General features: G+C 57.5%; 1 protein-coding gene across 1 annotated transcript; it reads left to right on the top strand.

The window, feature by feature from the left end:
- Positions 1–14,816: 14,816 nt before the first annotated feature.
- On the top strand, positions 14,817–15,545 carry BHLHE23 (basic helix-loop-helix family member e23). Its single transcript, XM_046678389.1, has one exon. The coding sequence runs from the start codon at positions 14,817–14,819 to the stop codon at positions 15,543–15,545; it is 729 nt and encodes a 242-aa protein (XP_046534345.1).
- The last annotated feature ends 4,524 nt before the right edge of the window (positions 15,546–20,069 follow it).

Genomic DNA, 20,069 nt, shown 5'->3' with positions numbered 1-20,069 from the left:
TCGAGGAAGGACTCCGCCCACAGAGGGTGACAAAGGGACACCAGCCAAACTCCTCAGGGGCCAAAAGCAGAAAACGATGCTCTGGGCTGGTGCCAGTGGATGTCACTGCAGCCCAGCCCAGCAGCCGCGGGCTCACACGGACATGGCAGTGGATGTTGGTGGCCACAAGGCTGGGCACAGCTGTGTCAGCCTGTCATCCAGCATGGCCCTGAAGAGGGAGCCCACACTGACCTGCAATCAGGGCTGCGCGTCTCGTCGGCCTTGGGAGCTCCAGTGAGGACCAGCTCCTGCCACCGCCTCAGGGGTGGGCCTCCAAGGCAGGGACGGCACCCACACTGCTGTGTGCGACAGGGTGTGAGGCTTGCAGGGACTGTCATGCCCCCTGGCCCAGTGCCGGGTCCCTGCACCTGGACAGAGTCCCTGCACCTGGACAGCGTGCCATGGTGGCAGGACTCAGACGGAAGTCTGAAGTGGTGTGGCCAAGGCCAAGGGACCAAGGGTGGGGGACACTTCGGGTGGGAGACCGACCTCCCATGGCCTCTCCAGGTGACCCCTCAGCCTTGACACCCATTTGACAGATGGGGAAACTATTGGCCTCCCACACAGGGGACCCCATGGAAGAGGGACCCGGGACCACGCTGTGGTCATCCCAGGAGGGGTGACCCACTGAAGTGCATGAGGCACGTAGTGGACGCGGGGTCCTGTCCCCAGACTCACCTAAGCACACAGTACCCATGAGGCAGGTGCCATGGCTGGGCCTCAGTTTACCATTTTATGGGTGAGGAGAGAGTTGGGGGTCCAGTGTGGGCTGCCAGGGGCCTGGCTCTAGGACCTGGGCCCTGACCACTGTCCTCTGCAGGCTGTCCCTCCTGTGCCTGATGCCGACCCCAGCCTCCCTGACCTAGATGGTCCCTGCAGCCAGACCCGACCTCCCTTCTGGCACCAGGCCGGCCACCCGGCACACTCCTGCCCCCTCCCCACTGCCCTTCCACCTCGGCAGTGCCCTCTCCAGGGCCCAGGCAGGCCTCAGAGGAGGGGCTGCTGCCTGCAGAGCGGGGCCAGGGTGGGGCTGGGGACCTGGGGAGGGGGTGGGGGTGGGGTTGGGGGTGGGGGTGGGGGTGGGCCCATCCCCACCCCCACCCCCTCCTTCCGGCCCAACCTGCAAAGCCCAGCACTGGCCGCCCTCCTGGATGCATCCTGGTTACTCCCAAGGGTCCAGGGCCTGTGTTCTGGCCCAAGAGTAGCCAAGGATGCTTGGACCCCACGCTCCTGCTGTCCCCAAACCTCCCTGGAATTGGCCGCTGGCCGCACAGACCCAGGGGCTTGCTGCCCCCTGGAGGCCAGAAGGAGAACTGCCCCCCACAGCCAGCAGAGCCCCAGGTGAGGGTCCTGCCCTCGGCCTTGCACCCTGGACACCCAGTTGTCACCCAACGGGCACCACTGAGGAGCCAGGGCAGAGCCCCCCATGACCCGTCCCAAGGCACCGCCCTGTGCACAGCACCCCACTCACGCCCACACCTGTAAATGCTCAGCAGGAGCCCAGGGCACGGTGACCTCAGGTACCTTAGCGAGTGCTGGGTGGCCATTCTCTGCTCTACTCTGAGCGCCTGCAGAGAACACAGTGGGCAAAGGACCAGCGAGGGGCAGGCGGTGAGCAAAGACTCCCACAGCTAAGCTGGTTAACAGGGAAGGAGGAGGCAGGGGCCTTAGAAGCAGAGGGGGAGAGGAGGGGAGTGGGGCCGGGTGGGCGTGAGGACCGCCCAGGAGGGGCTCCGGGGGAGGGGCCTGGGGGGCGAGGGCATGAGGTTTGCAGGAAATGCTCTGCCTGCAGGGGTCTGGATGATGCGCTCATTCTCCCAGGCTCAGAGTGGAAGCTGGTGGCCCTTGTGGAGGGCCAAGGCAGCCCAAGTTCACCCTGAGTGGGGGGTCACTGCAGAAGGGAGCTGGTCTGACGTGTTTTTAGCACGATCCCCCTCACCGTCTGGGGAAGATAAACTGTAGTGGAGCAAGCCCACAAGTGGAGGCCAGCCCAGAGGTGGTGTCAGTTACGACAGCTGCACAACAAATCCCCCAAAACTTGCTGGCTTAAAACAATGGCTATTTTATCGCTCGTTATCCTGGGGTCAGGAATTGGAGCAGGGCTCAGTGGGGACAGCCCATCTCTGCCCGTGTCATGGGCTGCGCAGGATTGGGAGGTCCAAAAAGGGTCACTAACACCCTGGGGTCTCCTGCAGGCAGCAGGGGCGCACCCTCCACGTGGCCTCTCTCCAGGACAATCTGGACTGGAGGCCATAGGTAGGAGAGAGCACAGGCGGAGACCCCCCAAACAGAGCCCCGCCCCACTTTGCTGCACTGTTGGAGGCCTCCCCACGCAGGGGAGGGGCAGGAAGCCCACCGCTGGCGGAGCCACAGGCCTGCAGGGGCATGTGAGGAGCTGGAGCTGCCTCAGGGAGGGAGCACAGAGGCCAAGGGACCGGGGCCAGCTGACAAGGGCTGGACCGGGTGGTGGGATGGGTGGCAGTGAGCAAAGACAGGGGTCAGGGTGGCTCCGAGGGTCCCAGCCTAAGCTGCAGGGAGGGGGATATGAGGCTTGTCTGTTGCTGCCTCACCAGCCAGGAGCGTGGGAGGGCTACGTGCTTCCCAAGGGCTGTGCCCGAGCCAGGACGAGAAGAGCAAGCCTGGAGCCCCGGCTCCAGGGGTAACTGGTCCCCCAGAGGCACACCCCTCCCCCAAATAAAAGGCAAGGACTTGGGTGAAATCTCAGGACACCACCCCCAGCTGCCCACAGTGGAGACGGGGGTACGGGGGCCCACGCTGCCACATGGTCCGTCATCACGGGGCGCCTCCACCAAGGAAGACCTGGAGTCCACCCACCACCCTGCAGTGAGGAAGAGCTGGCCCCACACCCTCCCATCCTGTCTCCGGCCTCTCCAGACTCTGCCTCCAGGACTTTCTCCGGCCCCATTGTCAGTGTCCTCACAGCCCTCTCCTCCGTGGCCCTGCCAGCTCCAGGCAGCCATGAGGGCAGCTCACTACAGGGAGGGACACAAACAGCTGGTGGACCCCCCAACCCCTCCTCGGCCCCGGGAGCCCCTCGTCTGGCCACAGTGGGTGGTTCAGGCTGACTTCCACCCCTTCAGAGTCTGAGGCCAGGGCTCCCAGGGGGACCTGGTAACAAATAAAAATGGCAAGTAATAGGATATATTGGAATATATGAGGAAGCCATTTGTTGTAAACCTAATTCGGCCTGACTTTGTTTTGTTTTGTTTTTTTTCCAAAAGGGCCTGACTGGCTATTGAGAACGCATTGCATATCTGCTTAGACATTTCCTACGGCCAGAACAAAGGCCCTTGAGATAAAGGTGCAACTTCCCCCCACATTAGCATTTCCTTTCGGGATAAGCATCTTTCCTTAGGCTAGGAACTGATTGCTGCACTCACCTTTGACCACCCAGCTCACCTGTGACCACTCAGCTGGAGATAGCAGACTGCCACCCTGCTGCGTTCACTGAGACAGAAGACCTACCTGCTATTTCCATCAATCACTGTGCCGACAGAGCAGTCTCGCGACTATTGTAAAAAGGACATTTCAAGCCTATGTGAAACATCCTCTCTGGAGGTATATAACCAGTCTGTGCACCCCACTTCTTTGGTGCCCTTTCTCCCTTCGGGAAGAAAGGCCCCGGGTTATAATCCTCAGATTTAAGCTCAGAATAAACTCACCCAAATTTTCATTTATAGATTGGTTATGGATTATTTTCGTCGACACTGGAAAGCAGTGGGCCAGGATCACAGGAGAGGAGGAGCCCCTCGCCAGGCCCTCCTGACACAGTGGACACCCCTCAGCAAACAGCACGCAGGAGCTGGGCCGTCTCAGGCAACAGCTGAGGTCTGTGCCTCATAGACAAAAACGGACACAGAGGCAGCCCCCATCTCAAGGAGAAACAAAACCCACCCCCACAGCTCGTACGGCCACAACGAAGCAAGCAGGGGCTCAGGGTGCAGCAGGGCTGAGCCCAGCAGGACCTCGCTGGCACTGGACGTCCCGGAGGCGGGGCTCCCAGCACCTGCTCCCAAGCAAGAAACTGAGGCACGGCGCTCCCCACCGCATGCCTGTTTGGACAACGAGGTGACTCGGAGCCGTTTTGTTCGCAGATGCGCTGGCTCACTGCGCACATGCTGCACAGCACTCAGACCCTTCTGAGCACACACACGACTCCTCCATTCCACAGGGATCACTGCCCCCATGGAATCTGGTGGGAAACAGACAATGAACATAATCAGTTTGCAAATCAGAGTACTCAGGAGAAGGGACAGCCTCCATGGGGGAAAGAAAGGAGAGCAAAGTCAGTGGGTAACGACCCCCATCACAGGGAGGGGAGGGCCTTACTGAGAAGACAGCGTTCAAGCTGAATTTTGAGACGGTGAGGGAGTTGGCCGTGTGGGCAGCCAGGGAAAGAGTGAGTCAGGCACAGGGAAAAGCTGTGCAAAGGCCCCGAGGCACCTGGTGCCTGGTGTGTTCTGGGAGCAGCAAGAAGCCTAGAGTCGAGAGGCCAGGGGAGCTGTCAGGTGGGGGCAGACTGTATGGGGCTCCGTCAGCCCCTGACAGAGTTTGGACTTTACAGTGGTGACACGGGGCCACTGCAGGGCTCTGAGTCACAACACAGCATCTGGTTCGCGCTATACAAGGGTCACTCTGGCTGCTGTGTTGAAGATGGACTTTGGGGACAGCAGTGAAAGTGGGCAAGCCAGTTAGGAGGCCACTGAGGTGACCTGGAGGAGGCCAGTGAAGAGTGAGATGTGACCACGCTCCGGAGGATCTGGTGTGGGCGTGAGAGAAAGGGAGGCGTCTGGAGCAGCTGGAAGCACGGCTGCTGTCAACAGAAATGGGAGCTGGAAGCCGGGCGGGTGTGGGCTGAGACGGCGCGCTCAGGCAGGGCTGCACGGACTCTGAGGTGGCCTCAGAGGCATGACGCCAGCGGGCAGCCGGGGTCATGAGTCTGGAGTTCAGGAAAGGGGGTAGCACAGGGACCGTGGGACTCACGGGCACATCAATGGTCCTGGATGAGATCCCCGGGGGGTGGGCGTGACAGAGAAGAGGCTGGAGGACCGAATCCTGAGCCCCCAGAAGGAAAACATCAGGGCAAACGAGAACCAGCAGAGGGGGCTGAGGACGAGTGACCAGGAAGGTCTCACTTTAATATCACCTGCAACGATGGCAAGTCCACAGGGAGGACAGCGCCCAGGGTCCCCTTCTCCACAGCCCCGCCTGCACTTGTCACTCGTCTCTGATAACAGCCACTCTGAGAGGTGTCAGGTGACAGCTCACTGTGGTTCGAGTGCATGTCCCTGCTGGTTAGTGATGCTGAGCATCTTCTCCTGTGCCTGTTGGCCATCCGGATGTCTTCTTGGAAAAACGTCTGTTCAGGTCCTCCGCCCATTTTTTAACTGGATTGTGCTTTCTTGCTCTTGAGTTGTCTGAGCTCTTCATACATTTTGGATATTAGCCCCTTATCAGATATATGATTTTCAAATATTCTCTCCCATTCATAGGTTGTCTTTTCATTTTGTTGATGGTTTCCTTTGCTGTGCAGAAGCTTTTTACTTTGATGTGGTCCCACTTGTTGATTTTTGCTTTTATTGCTTTTGCTTTTGGTGTCAAATCCAAAAACCATTGCGGGGACTGACGTCAAGGACCTTACTGACCGTTTTCTTCTAGGAGTTTTATGGTTTCAGGTCTTTGATTCATTTCGATTTGATTTTTGTGTATGGTACAAGATGGTCCAGTTTCGCTCTTCTCAAGTGGATGTCCAGTTTTCTCAACACCTTCTTGGCTCCTTTGTTATGGGTTAATTGACCACATATGCATGGATTTATTTCTGGGCTGTCTACTTTGTTCCATTGGTCTGTGTGTCTGTTTTTATGACACTACCAGACTGTTTTGGTTACTACAGCTTTGTAAGATAGTTTGAAATCAGGGAGCGTGATACCTCCAGCTTTGTTCTTCTTTCTCAACATTGCTTTGGCTATTCAGGATCGTTTGTGGTTCCATATAAATATTAGGATTGTTGGTTCTATTTCTGTGAAGAAATGTCATTGGAATCTTGAGAGGGATTGCAGTGAATTTGTAGATGGCCTGGGTAGGCTGGACATTTTAACAACTCCCAATCCCTGAGCACAGAGCATCCTTTCATTTCTTTGTATCTTCCTCAGTTTCTTCCCTCAGTGACTTATCATTTTCAGTGCACAGGTCGTTCAGCTCCTGGGTTAAATTTATTCCTAAGTATTGTGTTACTCTTGATGCTATTGTACATGGGACTGTTTTCTTAATTTCTCTTTCTGTTTCATTATTAGCAAATAGAAACAACAGACTTTGTATATTCATTTTGTATCCTGCAATTTTACTGAATTCTTTTATTTATTTATTATTTATTTATTTATTTATTATTTGTTTATTTATTTATTTTGGTGAGGAAGATTCTCCCTGAGCTGACATCTGTGCCCATCTTCCTCTATTTTGGATGTGGGACGCCGCCACAGCATGGCTGATGAGTGGAGCAGGTCCATACCAGGGGTCTAAACCCGCGGACCACAGGCTGCTGAAATGGAGCACACAGAACTTTAACCACTTGGCACGGTGCCCGCCCCTGAGCTCTCTTATTAGTTCTGATCGTTTTTTGGTGGAGTCCTAGGGTTTTCTGTACACAATGTCCTGCCATCTGCCGTTAGTGACACTTTACCTCTTCCCTCCGATTTGGACGTCTCCCACGTCTTCATAAGGGACGTTGGCCTGTGGTTTTCTTCCTTGCAGTGTCCTTGCCTGGCCTTGGCATCAGGGCGATGCTGGCTTCATAAAATGAGTTTGGAAGTGTTCCCTCCTCTTAACTTTTTGGGAGATTTTGAGAATGATTGGTGTTAGTTCTTCTTCAAATGTTGGTAGAATTGACCAGAGAAACCATCTGGCCCCAGGCTCTTCTTTGTTGGGAGGTTTTTAATTACTGATTCGATCTCTTGACTAGTGATTGGTCTGTTCTGATTTTCCATTTCTTCATGATTCAGTCTTGCTGGGTTGTGTGTTTCTAGGAATTTATCCATTTCTTCAGGTTGTCCAACTTGTTGGTGTGTAATCGTTCATAATAGCCTCTCATGATCCTTTTATTTCTATGGTATCAGTTGTAAGCACATGGATATTTATAGCAACTTTATTCAAAATTGCCAGCAACTAACAGATGAAATAGACAAAAAGATATTTTTAAGTATATAGACATTTTTAACAATACAATCAGTAAATTTGACGAAATTAACTTATATAGAACACTACACCCAACGACTGAGGAATGTACATACTTTTCACCAAAAAAAAAAAGTCTACAAAAACTGACCATGTGAGACAGTCATAGAGGTTGGGGAGGGGGACGGGAGGACAGTAGGTGGAGCACAGGGGACTTTTAGGGCAGTGAAACTATTCTGTATGGTGGATCCACGTCATTATCGTTTGTAAAAACCCATAGAACGTATAACATAGTGAACCCTCAGGTAAACTATGGATTTAGTTAATAATAATGTATCAGTGTTGGCTTACCAATTGTAACAAATATAGCCACCAAGGCACAATGCTCACAACAGGGTAACTGGGGCGGGGGGGGGGGGGGTATGTGGGAACTCTGTACTTTCCCATCAACTTTTCTGTAAAACTTTAAAACTGTTCTTAAGAATGTGTATTAATTTTTCTAATTGACCACATGCTGAGCCTAAAGCAAGTTTCAACAAAGAAAATAAGTGATCATGTGATAATCTTTTCTTTCTCTCTTTTTTTTTTTTTTTTTTTTGCTGAGGAGGATTCACCGTGAGCTAACATCTGTTGCCAATCTTCCTCTGTTTTGTACGTGAGCCGCCACTGCAGCATGGCCCCTGACAGACAAGTGGTGTAGGTCCACACCCAGGAACTGAACCCAGGCCGAGGAAGCAGAGTGCATGGAACTTAACCACTGGCCACTGGGGGCTGGCCCTCGTGCGAATGTCTTTAGGGAGCAAATTTTTCAGATTAATCTTCATGCACCCAGCAGAACGGCTTTATGGGCGGGTGTCAAGTTTTCTTTGTTTGTCAGCTTTTGTCTGATTGATTTCAACGATATAGTAAGAGACTTGATCACGCCTGTCTCGGCATCCATCAGACAAATACACACAAAAATAAGAATTTGAACAACACAATACGCTTGATGGGAGTGGGGTGAATATATATATATAATTTCAACTATGTCCAATAAAATTCCCGTCACATGTATGAGCCATCTTCATTGACCACAATGTGATAAAGTCAGAAATCAGCAAGAAGAGAAAAACTAAAAAGGTATTCACATATCTGGATATTTCACCCAAGATTTATTTACAAAATTTAGGATGCTTTCCCATCAGGAAATCTTCTAACACTGTTTCAGAGGAGTATAAAGGCTCTGTGTCTACACCTGGGGGCGCAGGCCGCATTCTCAGAGGGAAGAGATGAGCCTTGACGGGATGTCAGGAGTCTTCTGGCCGAGCTTGCTGCTCCTGATGAAGCACGGCAGACAGGCATCTTGTCCAGCGTGGGGGAGGGTGTCAGGAAGGCCTCCTAGAGGAGGATGTGAGTTCAGCCCTGTGGGATGGGCAGGGTGTCCCAAGTGGGTGGGGGCTAAAGCCAGGGCATGGAAACCAGAAACACCCATGTCAACATCACTGGTGTCAGTGCAGTCCACCGGGCTGGGGCTGGAGGCGGCACGGATGAGGCTCACCACGAGGGGACGGGCAGGTGTGTAAGATCTGGAGTGCCCCCAGGAGTGGGGCCTCAATCCCGCAGGGGATGGGAGCCGCCGTGCATTTCACGTGGAAAGAGATGAGGGCAGCCAGGAGTCACTGTGGTGATGGAGAAGAGGGGACCGAGGAGACGGAGGTAAAGCCACCAGGGCTGCAGCCAGGACCCCAGGAGGCACCGACTCCTGCCCGAGTTTTCACCTGGCTCAGTTGTGCTCTCGATTTCTCTAGGTCAATGGTTGTGCCGCTAACCAAGGAGACTGTGTGGGGAGATCAATTCACGCTGATGCATGCCGCGCTGGCCTCCACACATCCCACCTGAATACCCAGCAGGTACCACCGCCATGGGGTCAGGACATGATTTGGGAGACATGAGACACATTTGGGAGATGGTCGGTACCAGGGGACTGTCGTGCATGCACCCCGCCAAAAGGCCACAAACCAGTAGCCCACATTTCGTTAAAACCTCCCCTCCTACAACGTGGATGAGGCCAGAAAATACCGTGCTCAGTGAAAGGAGCCAGGCACAAAAGACCACACGTTGTAGGATTCCATTTACATGAAATGTCCAGAACAGGCAAATCCATAGGGACAGAGAGCAGACTTGGTGGTTGCCAGGGGCTGTGCAAAGCGAGGAATGGAGAGCGATGGCTAGTGGATGTGGGGTGTCTTTTTTGGGGGTGATAAAAGTGTCCTAAAGCAGACTGTGGTGATGGATGCAGAACACCGGGAACATGCTGAACACCTCTGAACTACCCTGCAAATGGGTGAATTGTGTAGCATGTGAAATACATCTCAATAAAGTATTCTAAAAAAAAACCCAACTTCCTCTCAACAGCCTGGCGGGGTACCCGCTGGTGGGTGTGTGGGGCGGGGATCCCCTGTAAACTGTTGAGTGCTGTACAAATGTAAGAGGTGGTCGTTTTGTGGAGCTTCTAACATGAACTTGAGCAAAACCAGGTTCGTGTAAGCCACTAGGGGCCGGTCCTTCTGGACCTTCCCGGAGGGATGTGACTGACGGAGTGGAGACGAGCGGACGGCAGACAGAGACGCCCCGTGGCGCTGCAGTGACTCTGAGGGTGTCAAGGACATTGCCTAAGCGCCACCCAGAGGCACCTGGCAAGGGGCACACGGAGACATGTGTCCCCCTAAAATGAGCTAACCAGCGGCCCCCCCCAGAGGTGGGGCCCTGGGGCCTCCCTCACCAGAGACCCACAGAAATAATGAGGCAGAGGGCAGAGTCCCAGCCGAGATCCCAGGTCCAAGTCAGCCTCGAAGGAACCGCCACGCCTCTTCCCTGCCTGCGCATGGGCTGTGCCGGCTGCCCCAACGTGCTGCCCCTGGCCTCCCCACAGCAAGCAGTTGTGACCACACTCAGGAAATAGCACAACCCAAAAGCAAGTGTGAGGATGTACACAAAACCCATAAAAACCCAAAGAGGCTGGGGGTGAATATCTGTCAGGCCCTCAGCAGCGTCCGCATGTGAGCTCTCCTGAGTCAGTGATGTTTGAAAAGAAACTGTTGAGACGCCACACACGACGTAAGGAAGGAGAAACACTCGCTGCGCTGGGGCTGGGGACGCTGGCACAAGCACCGTGTGGACAGCAAGCCGGTGGAGTCCACACCCCAGGGCGGGGGGTGGGGGCAGCCTCTGGAAAAACCAACGGCTCTCTGTCCGGGGCCTGAGTCAGCAGCCTCCCCCACGATGTCTTCTCTCATCCTCTCAGACTCTGGAGAAGACTGGGGTTGTGCAAACGTCCGCTTCTGGAGCCTCTGTCTCTGTCGAGGGGCAGGGTGCGTTTCTGGTCACTAGTGGTATTTTCTCACTGCGCCCGTCTCTCCATTTTGCCGAGGAGGAAAGGTGGCTGCCCAAGGCCTCAGTAGCAAGCCTCTCACCCCTAGAGCTCTGCTCCTGCCTGCTCCCCCCACCAGGCCTGTCCAGTTGGCTCCCCAGGTGACCCCACAGCGCTCCATGTCCCCCCCATCCCCCTGGCCCCCTTCCCTGAGACCTAACAAGCACAATCTGCAGCAGGGGCAGCTGATGATGTCCACTGGGCGCCCATGTGGGCCATGGCATCGGATTGTCACAGGCCAGATCTCGGAAGGGCTGGAGCCACACACAGGGACCGTGGCTGCAGGACAGAGTGGCTGCCGGGAGGGGGAGGGAACCACTGGCCCAGGCCTGGAGGAAGCCGAGGAACCCCGGGTGGGGTGGGAGGTGGGGGCTCACCCCTGGGGGCAGCCATCAGACCACGCGCCTTACCAAGACCATCCAATGCTACAGATGGGGAAACTGAGGCCCGAGGAAGCAGCACAGTCAGTGCAGAACTGCCTCCCGTCCTACACAGCCCTCGCCCGCGAGCGTGAAGGGGCCCAGAGGTGGCGACGGTGGCACCAAGGTGCGTCTCAGCCTCATCAGCTGGAACTCTGGGTGAGGCCGTCTCGGCCGCGTACGGAACCCCAGGACAGGGAATTCAGCAACAGCAACGCAGGTGTCTCCACTCGTCCCTGGACCCCTGCGCACCCTGACCAGGATGGACCAGGCGCCTCTGAGACCCCGGAAATGCGGCGGCGCGCGGTCTCCCAGGCGGCCAGCAGGTGGCGGCGTCTGCCCAAAAACGAGGCCTCTCCCCAAGCTGGGGCCAGGCGGGATTCCAGGCCGGTTTTCCAACGCTGGACGGTGGGCCTTCCACGGGGGCTGTTCGATGGTCCTGGGGTCCGACCGAGCCCGCCTCTGCCTCTGGCCCTTCTCAGAGCTCTGGAGGGCACTTGGTCACTGGCCATTTGGAAACTGGCCCAGAGCCCGGGCCCTGGCAAGGAGTTTAGACAGCCCCAGGCCCAACCCCAGAGCAACCACGTCAGAACCCCTGGGCTGGGACCCTCACATCTGCTTTAATCCCCCAGGGGAGGCTCACCTGCAGCCGCGGCGGCCTCTACTCCAGGCCACGCTTTGAAAGCCGATCTCATCCCGCGTGCTCCACTGATCCCCACCCAACACCCCACGTCCCCACAAACGCCTGCAAGACGCCCCTCTGGGCGCCTCAGATGCCCCCAGGCTCAGTAGGTCCACAGCGCGCCCTCCCCCCCAAAGCCGGTCCTCCCCAGTCCTCAGTCCCAGAGGCAAGAGGTCATCCATGGCTGTCCCTCCTCAGCGCCCCCACTCACGGTAGCCTCTGGGGGCCCGCCTCTCTCCACACCCCCCAGCAGCTCTGCCAGGCCTGGGGGGCACCCAGGAGGAAGTGCCCCCAGTCCCCTAACCACAGCGGGTCACACTGATCTGTTGACAACACTTCCCAAGCGCGTTCACTGACCGCCACTGCTCTTCCATCAAAGACCGAGCTCCCCGCCACGCCGGTCCCCCCACCCGGGGTCTCTGGGCCCCACCCTGGCCCCCTGCTGCCCCTGCAATGTGTCACGATCCTTCAGATAGCCGGTGCTCCTCCCCACCCCCAGGGTGCCCCCATGTCAGTCTCTTGGCCTAATTGACACCCACATACCCTTCAGACCACGGCCCAAACACCACGGCCCTGTCCACGCCAGGCTGCCCCACTGCCCTGCCTGTGCCTGACCTGCACCCAGGGGCCAGTCCACAGGCCCTTCTTGGAAAGGGCCTCACCCACACCCTTCTCACCTTTGCCAAAGACGAGCCCACCTGCACTCCAGGCCAGGGTGCACTGGCGGGTGAGGCCCTCTGGAACGTGCAGCCGGGGGGACCCAGGCTGCCAGTGGGAGCAGACACGTTAGCCCACGCCTCCTCTCTGCAGGGCCCAGAGCACAGAAAACCTGGCGTCCTGTGATGGCTTATCCCCGTGTCCATGCCTGTCTTCTCGAACACTCGCACCCAGCATGGAAGTCCTTGAGAGCCAGGATCCCAATCACTGCTGGATTTCCAGAACCTTCCAGAAAGCACACAGCTGTCAGCCATTCACTCCACAAAAGTGCACGGCACCCACTCACCCTCCCCGAGCACTTGACAACACATGGATCATCTCTCTTATTCCTCTCCCCGGTGGAACCTGGAGAACAGAAAGGTTAAGCAACTTTGCCAAGGTCACACAGCTGGGCCTGATGAGTGGTTGCCAGGCAGACTGGTGCCGGAGGCCAGGGTGACCCCCATCTGCTGACTAAGTGGGGAGCAACCATCCCTCCCCAACACCATGGTGCCTTCAGGCAGTTTCCCACCTGGGAGAAAGTTTGGGGTCCTGGCCTTCACCCCGTTGGAAGGATTGCAAAGGTGGGTCCCAAGGCTGGCAGGATTCCCATCAAATGGGGCTGATGCGAGAAGAGGTGGCACCTCTGGAAGCTGGGGCACAAGTCCTGCGAGGCACCCTGCGCTCACCGAATTTCCAGTTTTGGGTCAAGGAACATGGAGGAAGGTCAGCTGGGGGTGCACTGGCAGAGAGCTGACGGGCTAAACCGTTCCCTCAGCGTATCGGGAAACAGGGACGCAGGGTTTGAGGAAGGAACCGGGCTGCCCTCAGCTTCCTATCCTTCCTGGTTTGAGCGGCTCATGGGGTTCCCCATCGCTACTCCACCCCTCCGCAACCTTCAGACAGGCTGGATCAATCCCCGCCCCTAACCCCCAGCTGCTGGGACTTCTCCTGGCCAGCCAGCCCACCCCTCACCCTGAGGAAAGCTGTGCCCAATGACCAGCAGAGCCCCCCACCCCACTCCAGGCTAGTGGGAGAATTGCAGAACCAGGCATCACACATCAGCCTGCCACCCTGCAGGTGCTCAGACAGCACGTCTGGTCTGACGCCCACCTGGGGGCACCACCGCAGCATCCCTGGAGGGGTCTTAGCTGAGATTCAGGCTCCAGGACATATGACTCATCCCCACCCGTCTCTCACTGGCTTGGAGAGTGACCAGCAGCACCATCTCTTTCGAGCAGAGCCTGCCATCTTCCCCAACGCCATGCGGGGAGCCCTCGCCCCCAAGTAGAAAACAGAAAATTCTCCCTCTATAGTCAGGCAAGTCATGGAAAAAACCTTTCATCTGAAATACCAGGTAATTGAAACAGGTTTTGTCCTCAAACTGCAACCCCTGCCTCAAGTCACTACGACCTGGGGGGGAGCGTGGAAGAAACCTCAGGACGCACTTGTCCCGGCGAACTGCGTGGCAGAGCAGGAGGCCCAGGAAACGGCCGGCGGCGGGCAAGTCCCCGACGGCGCCTCCCGGCCCAGCCGGCCCACAGGGCGCCCGGAGCGCGCAGTCTGCCGACTCGGGTCACGCGGCTGTGCAGCGGCTCGGCGAGGGCGCCCGCACTGGGCTGCGCGCCCAAGACCCCGGAGGAGGGCCCCAGGCGTGCGCTCCGCACCTGCTCCGGCCTCGGCGGGTCGGGGTGTCCGCGGTTGTGCTGCGCGCTCCCTGCTCCGACCCCTGCGCGACGCTGGAGGCGGCCCCTGCGAAAGGGACCGAGGGCGACACGGACCGAGGAGAGTGCCCACGGGGAAGCGAGCGTTCTGTGATGGCAACTCCTGGGTCTGGCAGGCGGTAGTAGCAGGGGACGCCGAGAAGCAGGCGATGCGCTCCCGGGTCCCCGCCGCCCCTCCCTATCCCCGTTCGGACCTCCAGCTCCCTCCACCTCGGCGGTGCCCTCACCCCAGGTCGTGGGTCCGCGCCACTAGTGGAGCCAGGCTCCAGAAAGAGGCCGTCACCAGGTCCCCTCTGATTGGATGGCCGCGAAGTCCCAGCGGGCGCGTCCGCACCTTAAAACCGGAGCCGGCGAGTGGGAGCTAGAGCCCGCCCCCGGGCCAGCCCTGCGCGCGGCAGCGGGGAGTACGGAGAGCGGCGGGGGGAGAAAGAGAGGAGGAGGAAGGGGGAGATGGCCGAGGTGGAGGAGGGCGGGGGGGAGAAGAGGACGGAGAGGAGGAGTCGACCAGGAGGTGGGGCCCAGGCGGGCCAGAGAGGCCCCGCGCGCGGAGGCTCGGGGACCGACAGCCAGCCAGACGGACGCGCGGAGCCGGCAGCGGCACCGCGGCGGCAGCGGCCGGCTCGGGCGGGCCTCGGGGGCGGCGCGGGCACGGCCGCATGAGCGCCCGCCCGCCCAGCCAGCCCTCGGGCCCCGGCGGCGCGACCATGGCCGAGCTCAAGTCGCTGTCCGGGGACGCGTATCTGGCGCTGAGCCACGGCTACGCGGCGGCGGCGGCGGCGGCAGGCCTTGCCTACGGGGCGGCCCGGGGGCCCGAGGCGGCCCGCGGCTACGGTGCGCCGGGTCCGGGCGGCGACCTCCCCGAGGCGCCCGGGCCCCGTGGTGCGGGCGCGGCGGCCGAGAGCAGCGGCGAGCAGAGCGGCGACGAGGACGACGCCTTCGAGCAGCGGCGGCGGCGGCGCGGGCCGGGGGGCGCGGCGGACGGGCGGCGGCGGCCCCGGGAGCAGCGCTCGCTGCGGCTGAGCATCAACGCGCGCGAGCGGCGGCGTATGCACGACCTGAACGACGCGCTGGACGGGCTGCGCGCCGTCATTCCCTACGCGCACAGCCCGTCGGTGCGCAAGCTGTCCAAGATCGCCACGCTGCTGCTCGCCAAGAACTACATCCTCATGCAGGCGCAGGCCCTGGACGAGATGCGGCGCCTCGTGGCCTTCCTCAACCAGGGCCCCGGCTTGGCCACGCCCGTGGCCGCCGCGCCCTTGACGCCCTTCGGCCAGGCCGCCGTGTACCCTTTCTCAGCGGCCGCCGCGCTGCCCTGCCCAGACAAGTGCGCCTCCTTCTCCGGGACGCCCTCGGCGCTTTGCAAACACTGTAACGAGAAGCCGTAAGAGTCGCGGGCGGCCCCCGCCTTCTGCGCACGTCCTCCATTTTACATTGCCCCCAATGACTGTGTCACCCTGCCCCCACCGGACCCCGCCAACGGGGAGAAGGCGGCCAGACCTCCCTTCCAGCCCTTGAACAGATGGCGGCTGGGGGAAGCGCAAAGCCTGTCTCGGCACTGGATCGAACCGGAGAGCGGGGACGCTGGAATCCATGCCGGGGAGCCCGCAGCGCCCACCCTCCCGACGCCCCCAGTTATCGAGCCCGGGGACAGGTCGGGGGTGACCAACAGTGGTGGTCCGGGCACCGCCGCTCACCCTCAAAAAGAAAACCAGGGCCGCAGCGGAAGCGAAGACTAGCACGATCCCGAACAGGGGGTCTTGCCTGGCGCCTGCCCCGGGCTCGCGGAGCGCGAGGACAGAGCATAGCCGGGCTTGGCGGGTCGTGGCCCTCGCCTTCGGGCGCCTCCTCGGCCCCGGTTGGCCGCTGTGGCCAGACTGCAGGGCCGCACTCTGCGTGGGCGTGTCCCCGAGGATGCGCGGCGCCCGGCGCCTCCCGCCTCTGCCGGCTCCACGACCCCTGCGCGCCCGCAGCCCCGCAGCCGAGCGCTCCGACGCACCCCGACTCCGCCCTGCAACTGTCGTTTGCAGCGGAACTGGACTTTGGACGCAAGAAGCCCCGAGGAGTGGCTTTCCGGCTTTCCCAAGTCTGAGTTTGTGATGTTTATTTACTTGTCTGCCTAGAGGCGCTTACCTCTAGAGGTAGATGGACCAACGCCAGCTGCCTCCAAGTCTGCGGAATTTGTCCCCTGAACAGCCCTGGACGACTCAGCCGCAGCGCTCCGCCAGGACATCCTCGCCCGGGCGCGGCCCGGGTGGAGCTGGATGGAGACTGCGGCTCGCCCTCTGCTTAACGGCGGCTGCACGGAGAAGGGGTCCTCACAGCCCGCGCCCTCACTTGGCCCTGGGATGTCAGGGGAGGGCCCGGTCTAGCCCCTCCCCGCCAACCGGCCGCACGTTTCCGGGGAGGAGGCCGGGCCACCGGTGAGTACGCGGGGGCGGCGCCCAGACCGGTTGGAACAGGGTGGGGTCTGTCTGTTTTAAAGTTGGTGCGAAGACAGGGTCTGTCTCTTTTAAGTCGGTGCGCAGCCCGGAATTCTGCCACCATCCGGGGTCCCGCGCCGCGCAGCCCGCCGGCCGCCCTGGGCACCGAGCTGTCCGCTCGGGTTTGTGCGGGCGGCTCTGCTACGATATCCGGCTTTATTAACCCAATTTCCGCGGCTGTCGTTAATGCCACGCTAATGGGGAGAGGACCTCCGCCACACAAAGCGCCTGTCTCTAGCGTTTAACTTTAATTAATGCATTTCAAAAGGCCCTTTTGTATTTGCAAAATGAAGTGTGTGATTAAGTCTTATTCATAAAGATATATGCTTCATACTGATTGCTGCTAATTTCCATTTTTATTTCTTCCTTGTCTTTTTTTCCCCCTAACAGACTAGTGTATCAGTTTTGCACATCCCAAAACCTGAGTGTTAGAAACTATGTTTCCGCCCCTTCTGGGAGACTGAGCCAGGGCTGTGGGAGGCTCAGGTGTCATTCGCTCCTGGGTCACTTCAAAGTGACCTAAATCAACTTTGTAAATTACTTACTTATCATGATCTGAAACAGAGTTGCTTATTCTGGTTAAAACAGACATGTTTTGTACATCATTTATATTCAACATAAAGTATTAGATTTCACTGGATTTTTAAAAATCATATGATTAAATTTTAATATCAGATTAGGTAGTGCTCATTTGTGGCTGAACTTGTAATTTCAGTTTTCAGATAGTTGTGTCAAGTTGGGGCCATGCTTCTAAATCACAGAGTCTGAAAAGTCTCTGAGATGCGGACAACGGGTCGGCAAACAGCCGCCCGGCAAATGTCTGAAATAATAAGAAAAAGGTGAAGGAAAAAAATCTCTGTGCCCCTCTTGGGAGGAAAATAATTTTTAAAAAGAACCATTTAAGTAATCATAAATCCTTCGGGTAACTTCGTTTAAGTAAAAGTGAAATTAAATTTAAACATTTTCTAAAATTGCAAAGCCATTTGTCTACAGCGGCCTTTCACAGGCCGAGTGGCGTTTTTCAAAGTGAAACCAGAGGTGAGGTTTCTCTCCGGCAGCCGCCAATCAAGCAATCTGGTCTCTCAAGATAGATGTCATTTGACCTCTGACAAGTTCACGCAGCACACTCACCGTTCTAAGAACCTCGGGCCGGGAAGACTTTCCCAGCACAAAGGGTCTGACTCCGGCAGCTCCCTCGCCCAAAATACAACCAGGGGCGCCGGTCCGCTGCCCGTTTGCCAGCTCGAGACTCTGGGAACATGTGACGGGGCTCTGGTCTCCCGAGCTTTGCCTCCCGCAGGGTGGCAAGAATTGCTGTGGGTCGACTCGAGAGGACTCATCTCCATGCGTCTAACCACCCAGGGCTCGAGTTTTTCAGCTTTGGGGGAGGAATTAAATAGGAAAGATCTTTGTTTATAGCTCGGATTTGAGGGCTGGCCCCGTGGCCGAGTGGTTAAGTTCGCGCACTCCGCTGCAGGCGGCCCAGTGTTTCGTTGGTTCGAATCCTGGGTGCGGACATGGCACTGCTCATCAGGCCACGCTGAGACAGCATCCCACATGCCACAACTAGAAGGACCCACAACGAAGAATATACAACTATGTACCAGGGGGCTTTGGGGAGAAAAAGGAAAAAAATAAAATCTTTAAAAAAAAAAAAATACATAGCTCGGATTTGAAACAGCCTTTCAAGATCCGTGGTGGGCAAGGAAGACAAACCTGCTGTGACGAGGTGTGAGGAAGTGTCCCCAGGACGGAGGTGTTAACAATGGCCCTTCAGACCGGCACCTTGCCATGCAAGGAACATGCAGGCCCTGTGGGGAAGTTTACGTTTTCTGCTGGCCACGTAAAAAAAGGAAATGGAAGCAGATGAAATTAATTTTAATCACTTTTATTTATCCCAACACATCAAAAATATTATTTCAAGGTGTAGTCAATATTTTTAAATTATTAGGGAGCTATTTTACATTCTCTTTTTTGTACAAAGTCTTCAAACTGCAGCGCGTCTTGCACTTAGAGCCCGTTTTGATTCAGACGGGCCCTATTTCAAGTGCTCAACAGCCCATGTGGCTCGTGGCCCCCACCATGGACATTGCCGCTCTAGATGGTAAGAATGCAAACATGGAGGGCCTTTGTTTCCTTCGCTTTGATAGGAAGCAGGAAATGCCCCGGATTCAGGGAATAAATTCTAGTGCTGGACAACAGGACGTGCTCCATCCTTGTTCCTCCTTCAGTCCTCTTTCACCAGAGCTAGCTGGGCCAGGCAGGTGGCAAGAAGGGCCTTTGTCTGTTTTCTACCAAGAAGTGGTGGCCGTGTGTCCACCTGGTCACCAGTTCCACGGGCCATCCAGCCCCACACTGGCCCAGCACACCCAAGCCTGGAGAGCCGGTGTAGTGACAGCCCTGGGTCCTCCCTACTCCGGCCGAGGGGCTGTCTGGAAGCCGACGTGGCCTCCTTCCTCCAGCCACACCACAAATGAAGAGCTCGGCCACACCGGCTGTCGCTCGAGCAGCTCGCAGAGCAAGACTCATTCAGACTCAGGTTATGAGCCCATGAAGCCAGGCTCATGGGGGCCTGGGGCTGGCTGCTCCGAGCCCAGTGGCTCCTTAGGGGTCCCTTGGTCCTGCACCCTGTCTTCATTCCCTGACTGGCGTGACCGGCGTGGCCCCAGCACTCTCAGTTCCGATGGTGCCCAAAATACTTTATGCCCAAAGATCTTCATTTTCCCCCCGTTAGGAAACTCGCTCACCTAAAGCAGCACCCCTGGTTTTCAGTGACAGGTAACGGCGTCCAAACTCAGAAACCAGACTGCCCCAGGGACCGGAATGTGGACCCACAAGGCCATCGGCCACCCGAGCTCATCGACAGACCCTCCCAAACCCAGCTCTGCTCCCCGGGACCGGAGTGTGGACCCATGAGGCCATTGCCCACCTGAGTTCAACAGACCACACACCAGGCATTTGGCCTCCAACTGTTTCATTCTGTTGATTTTGTCCCAAAGACAGGATTTCCCTTTGACTTAAGCAGACGTCAGGGACTCCTGGGGGCCCTGCGGGTGAGCTAATGAGTGTCCAGAGCAGATGCATTGCCAAATATGCGTGTCTGTTCTCCTTGCAGGTTGGGAACGTCAAAAGAAGAGGCACCTTGTCGTAAAGGACGAACACTGTTTTCCTAAGATGATCGGTGAGATACGCAAACCGTCATTCTGGCCACAGCCTGGCCTCACCCTCGAGGCTGAGCGCGCTCCGATGGAAGCTCCGTGCAGAGGCTCCGAGCCCTGGTTAATCCAGCAGAGAATGATTACAGCAATTTTATCCTGTGAATTTGCCGGTGATGCGTTTTCAGTCTTTAATCCCTTTTGGCATCCCATTTGAAGGGACGGACATAGAGGGATTTACAACGTATTAAATCGTTTCTCCAACAATTACCTC

Source organism: Equus quagga, chromosome 12, assembly GCF_021613505.1.
Source record: "Equus quagga isolate Etosha38 chromosome 12, UCLA_HA_Equagga_1.0, whole genome shotgun sequence".
In the NCBI taxonomy this organism is placed as follows: domain Eukaryota; kingdom Metazoa; phylum Chordata; class Mammalia; order Perissodactyla; family Equidae; genus Equus; species Equus quagga.
Note: the sequence above shows the minus strand (reverse complement) of the source record. Positions and strands in the feature narration are given on the sequence as shown.

Excerpts from the sequence above, each read along its gene's own strand:
- BHLHE23 (XM_046678389.1), top strand. The coding sequence starts at position 14,817 with ATGAGCGCCCGCCCGCCCAGCCAGCCCTCGGGCCCCGGCGGCGCGACC.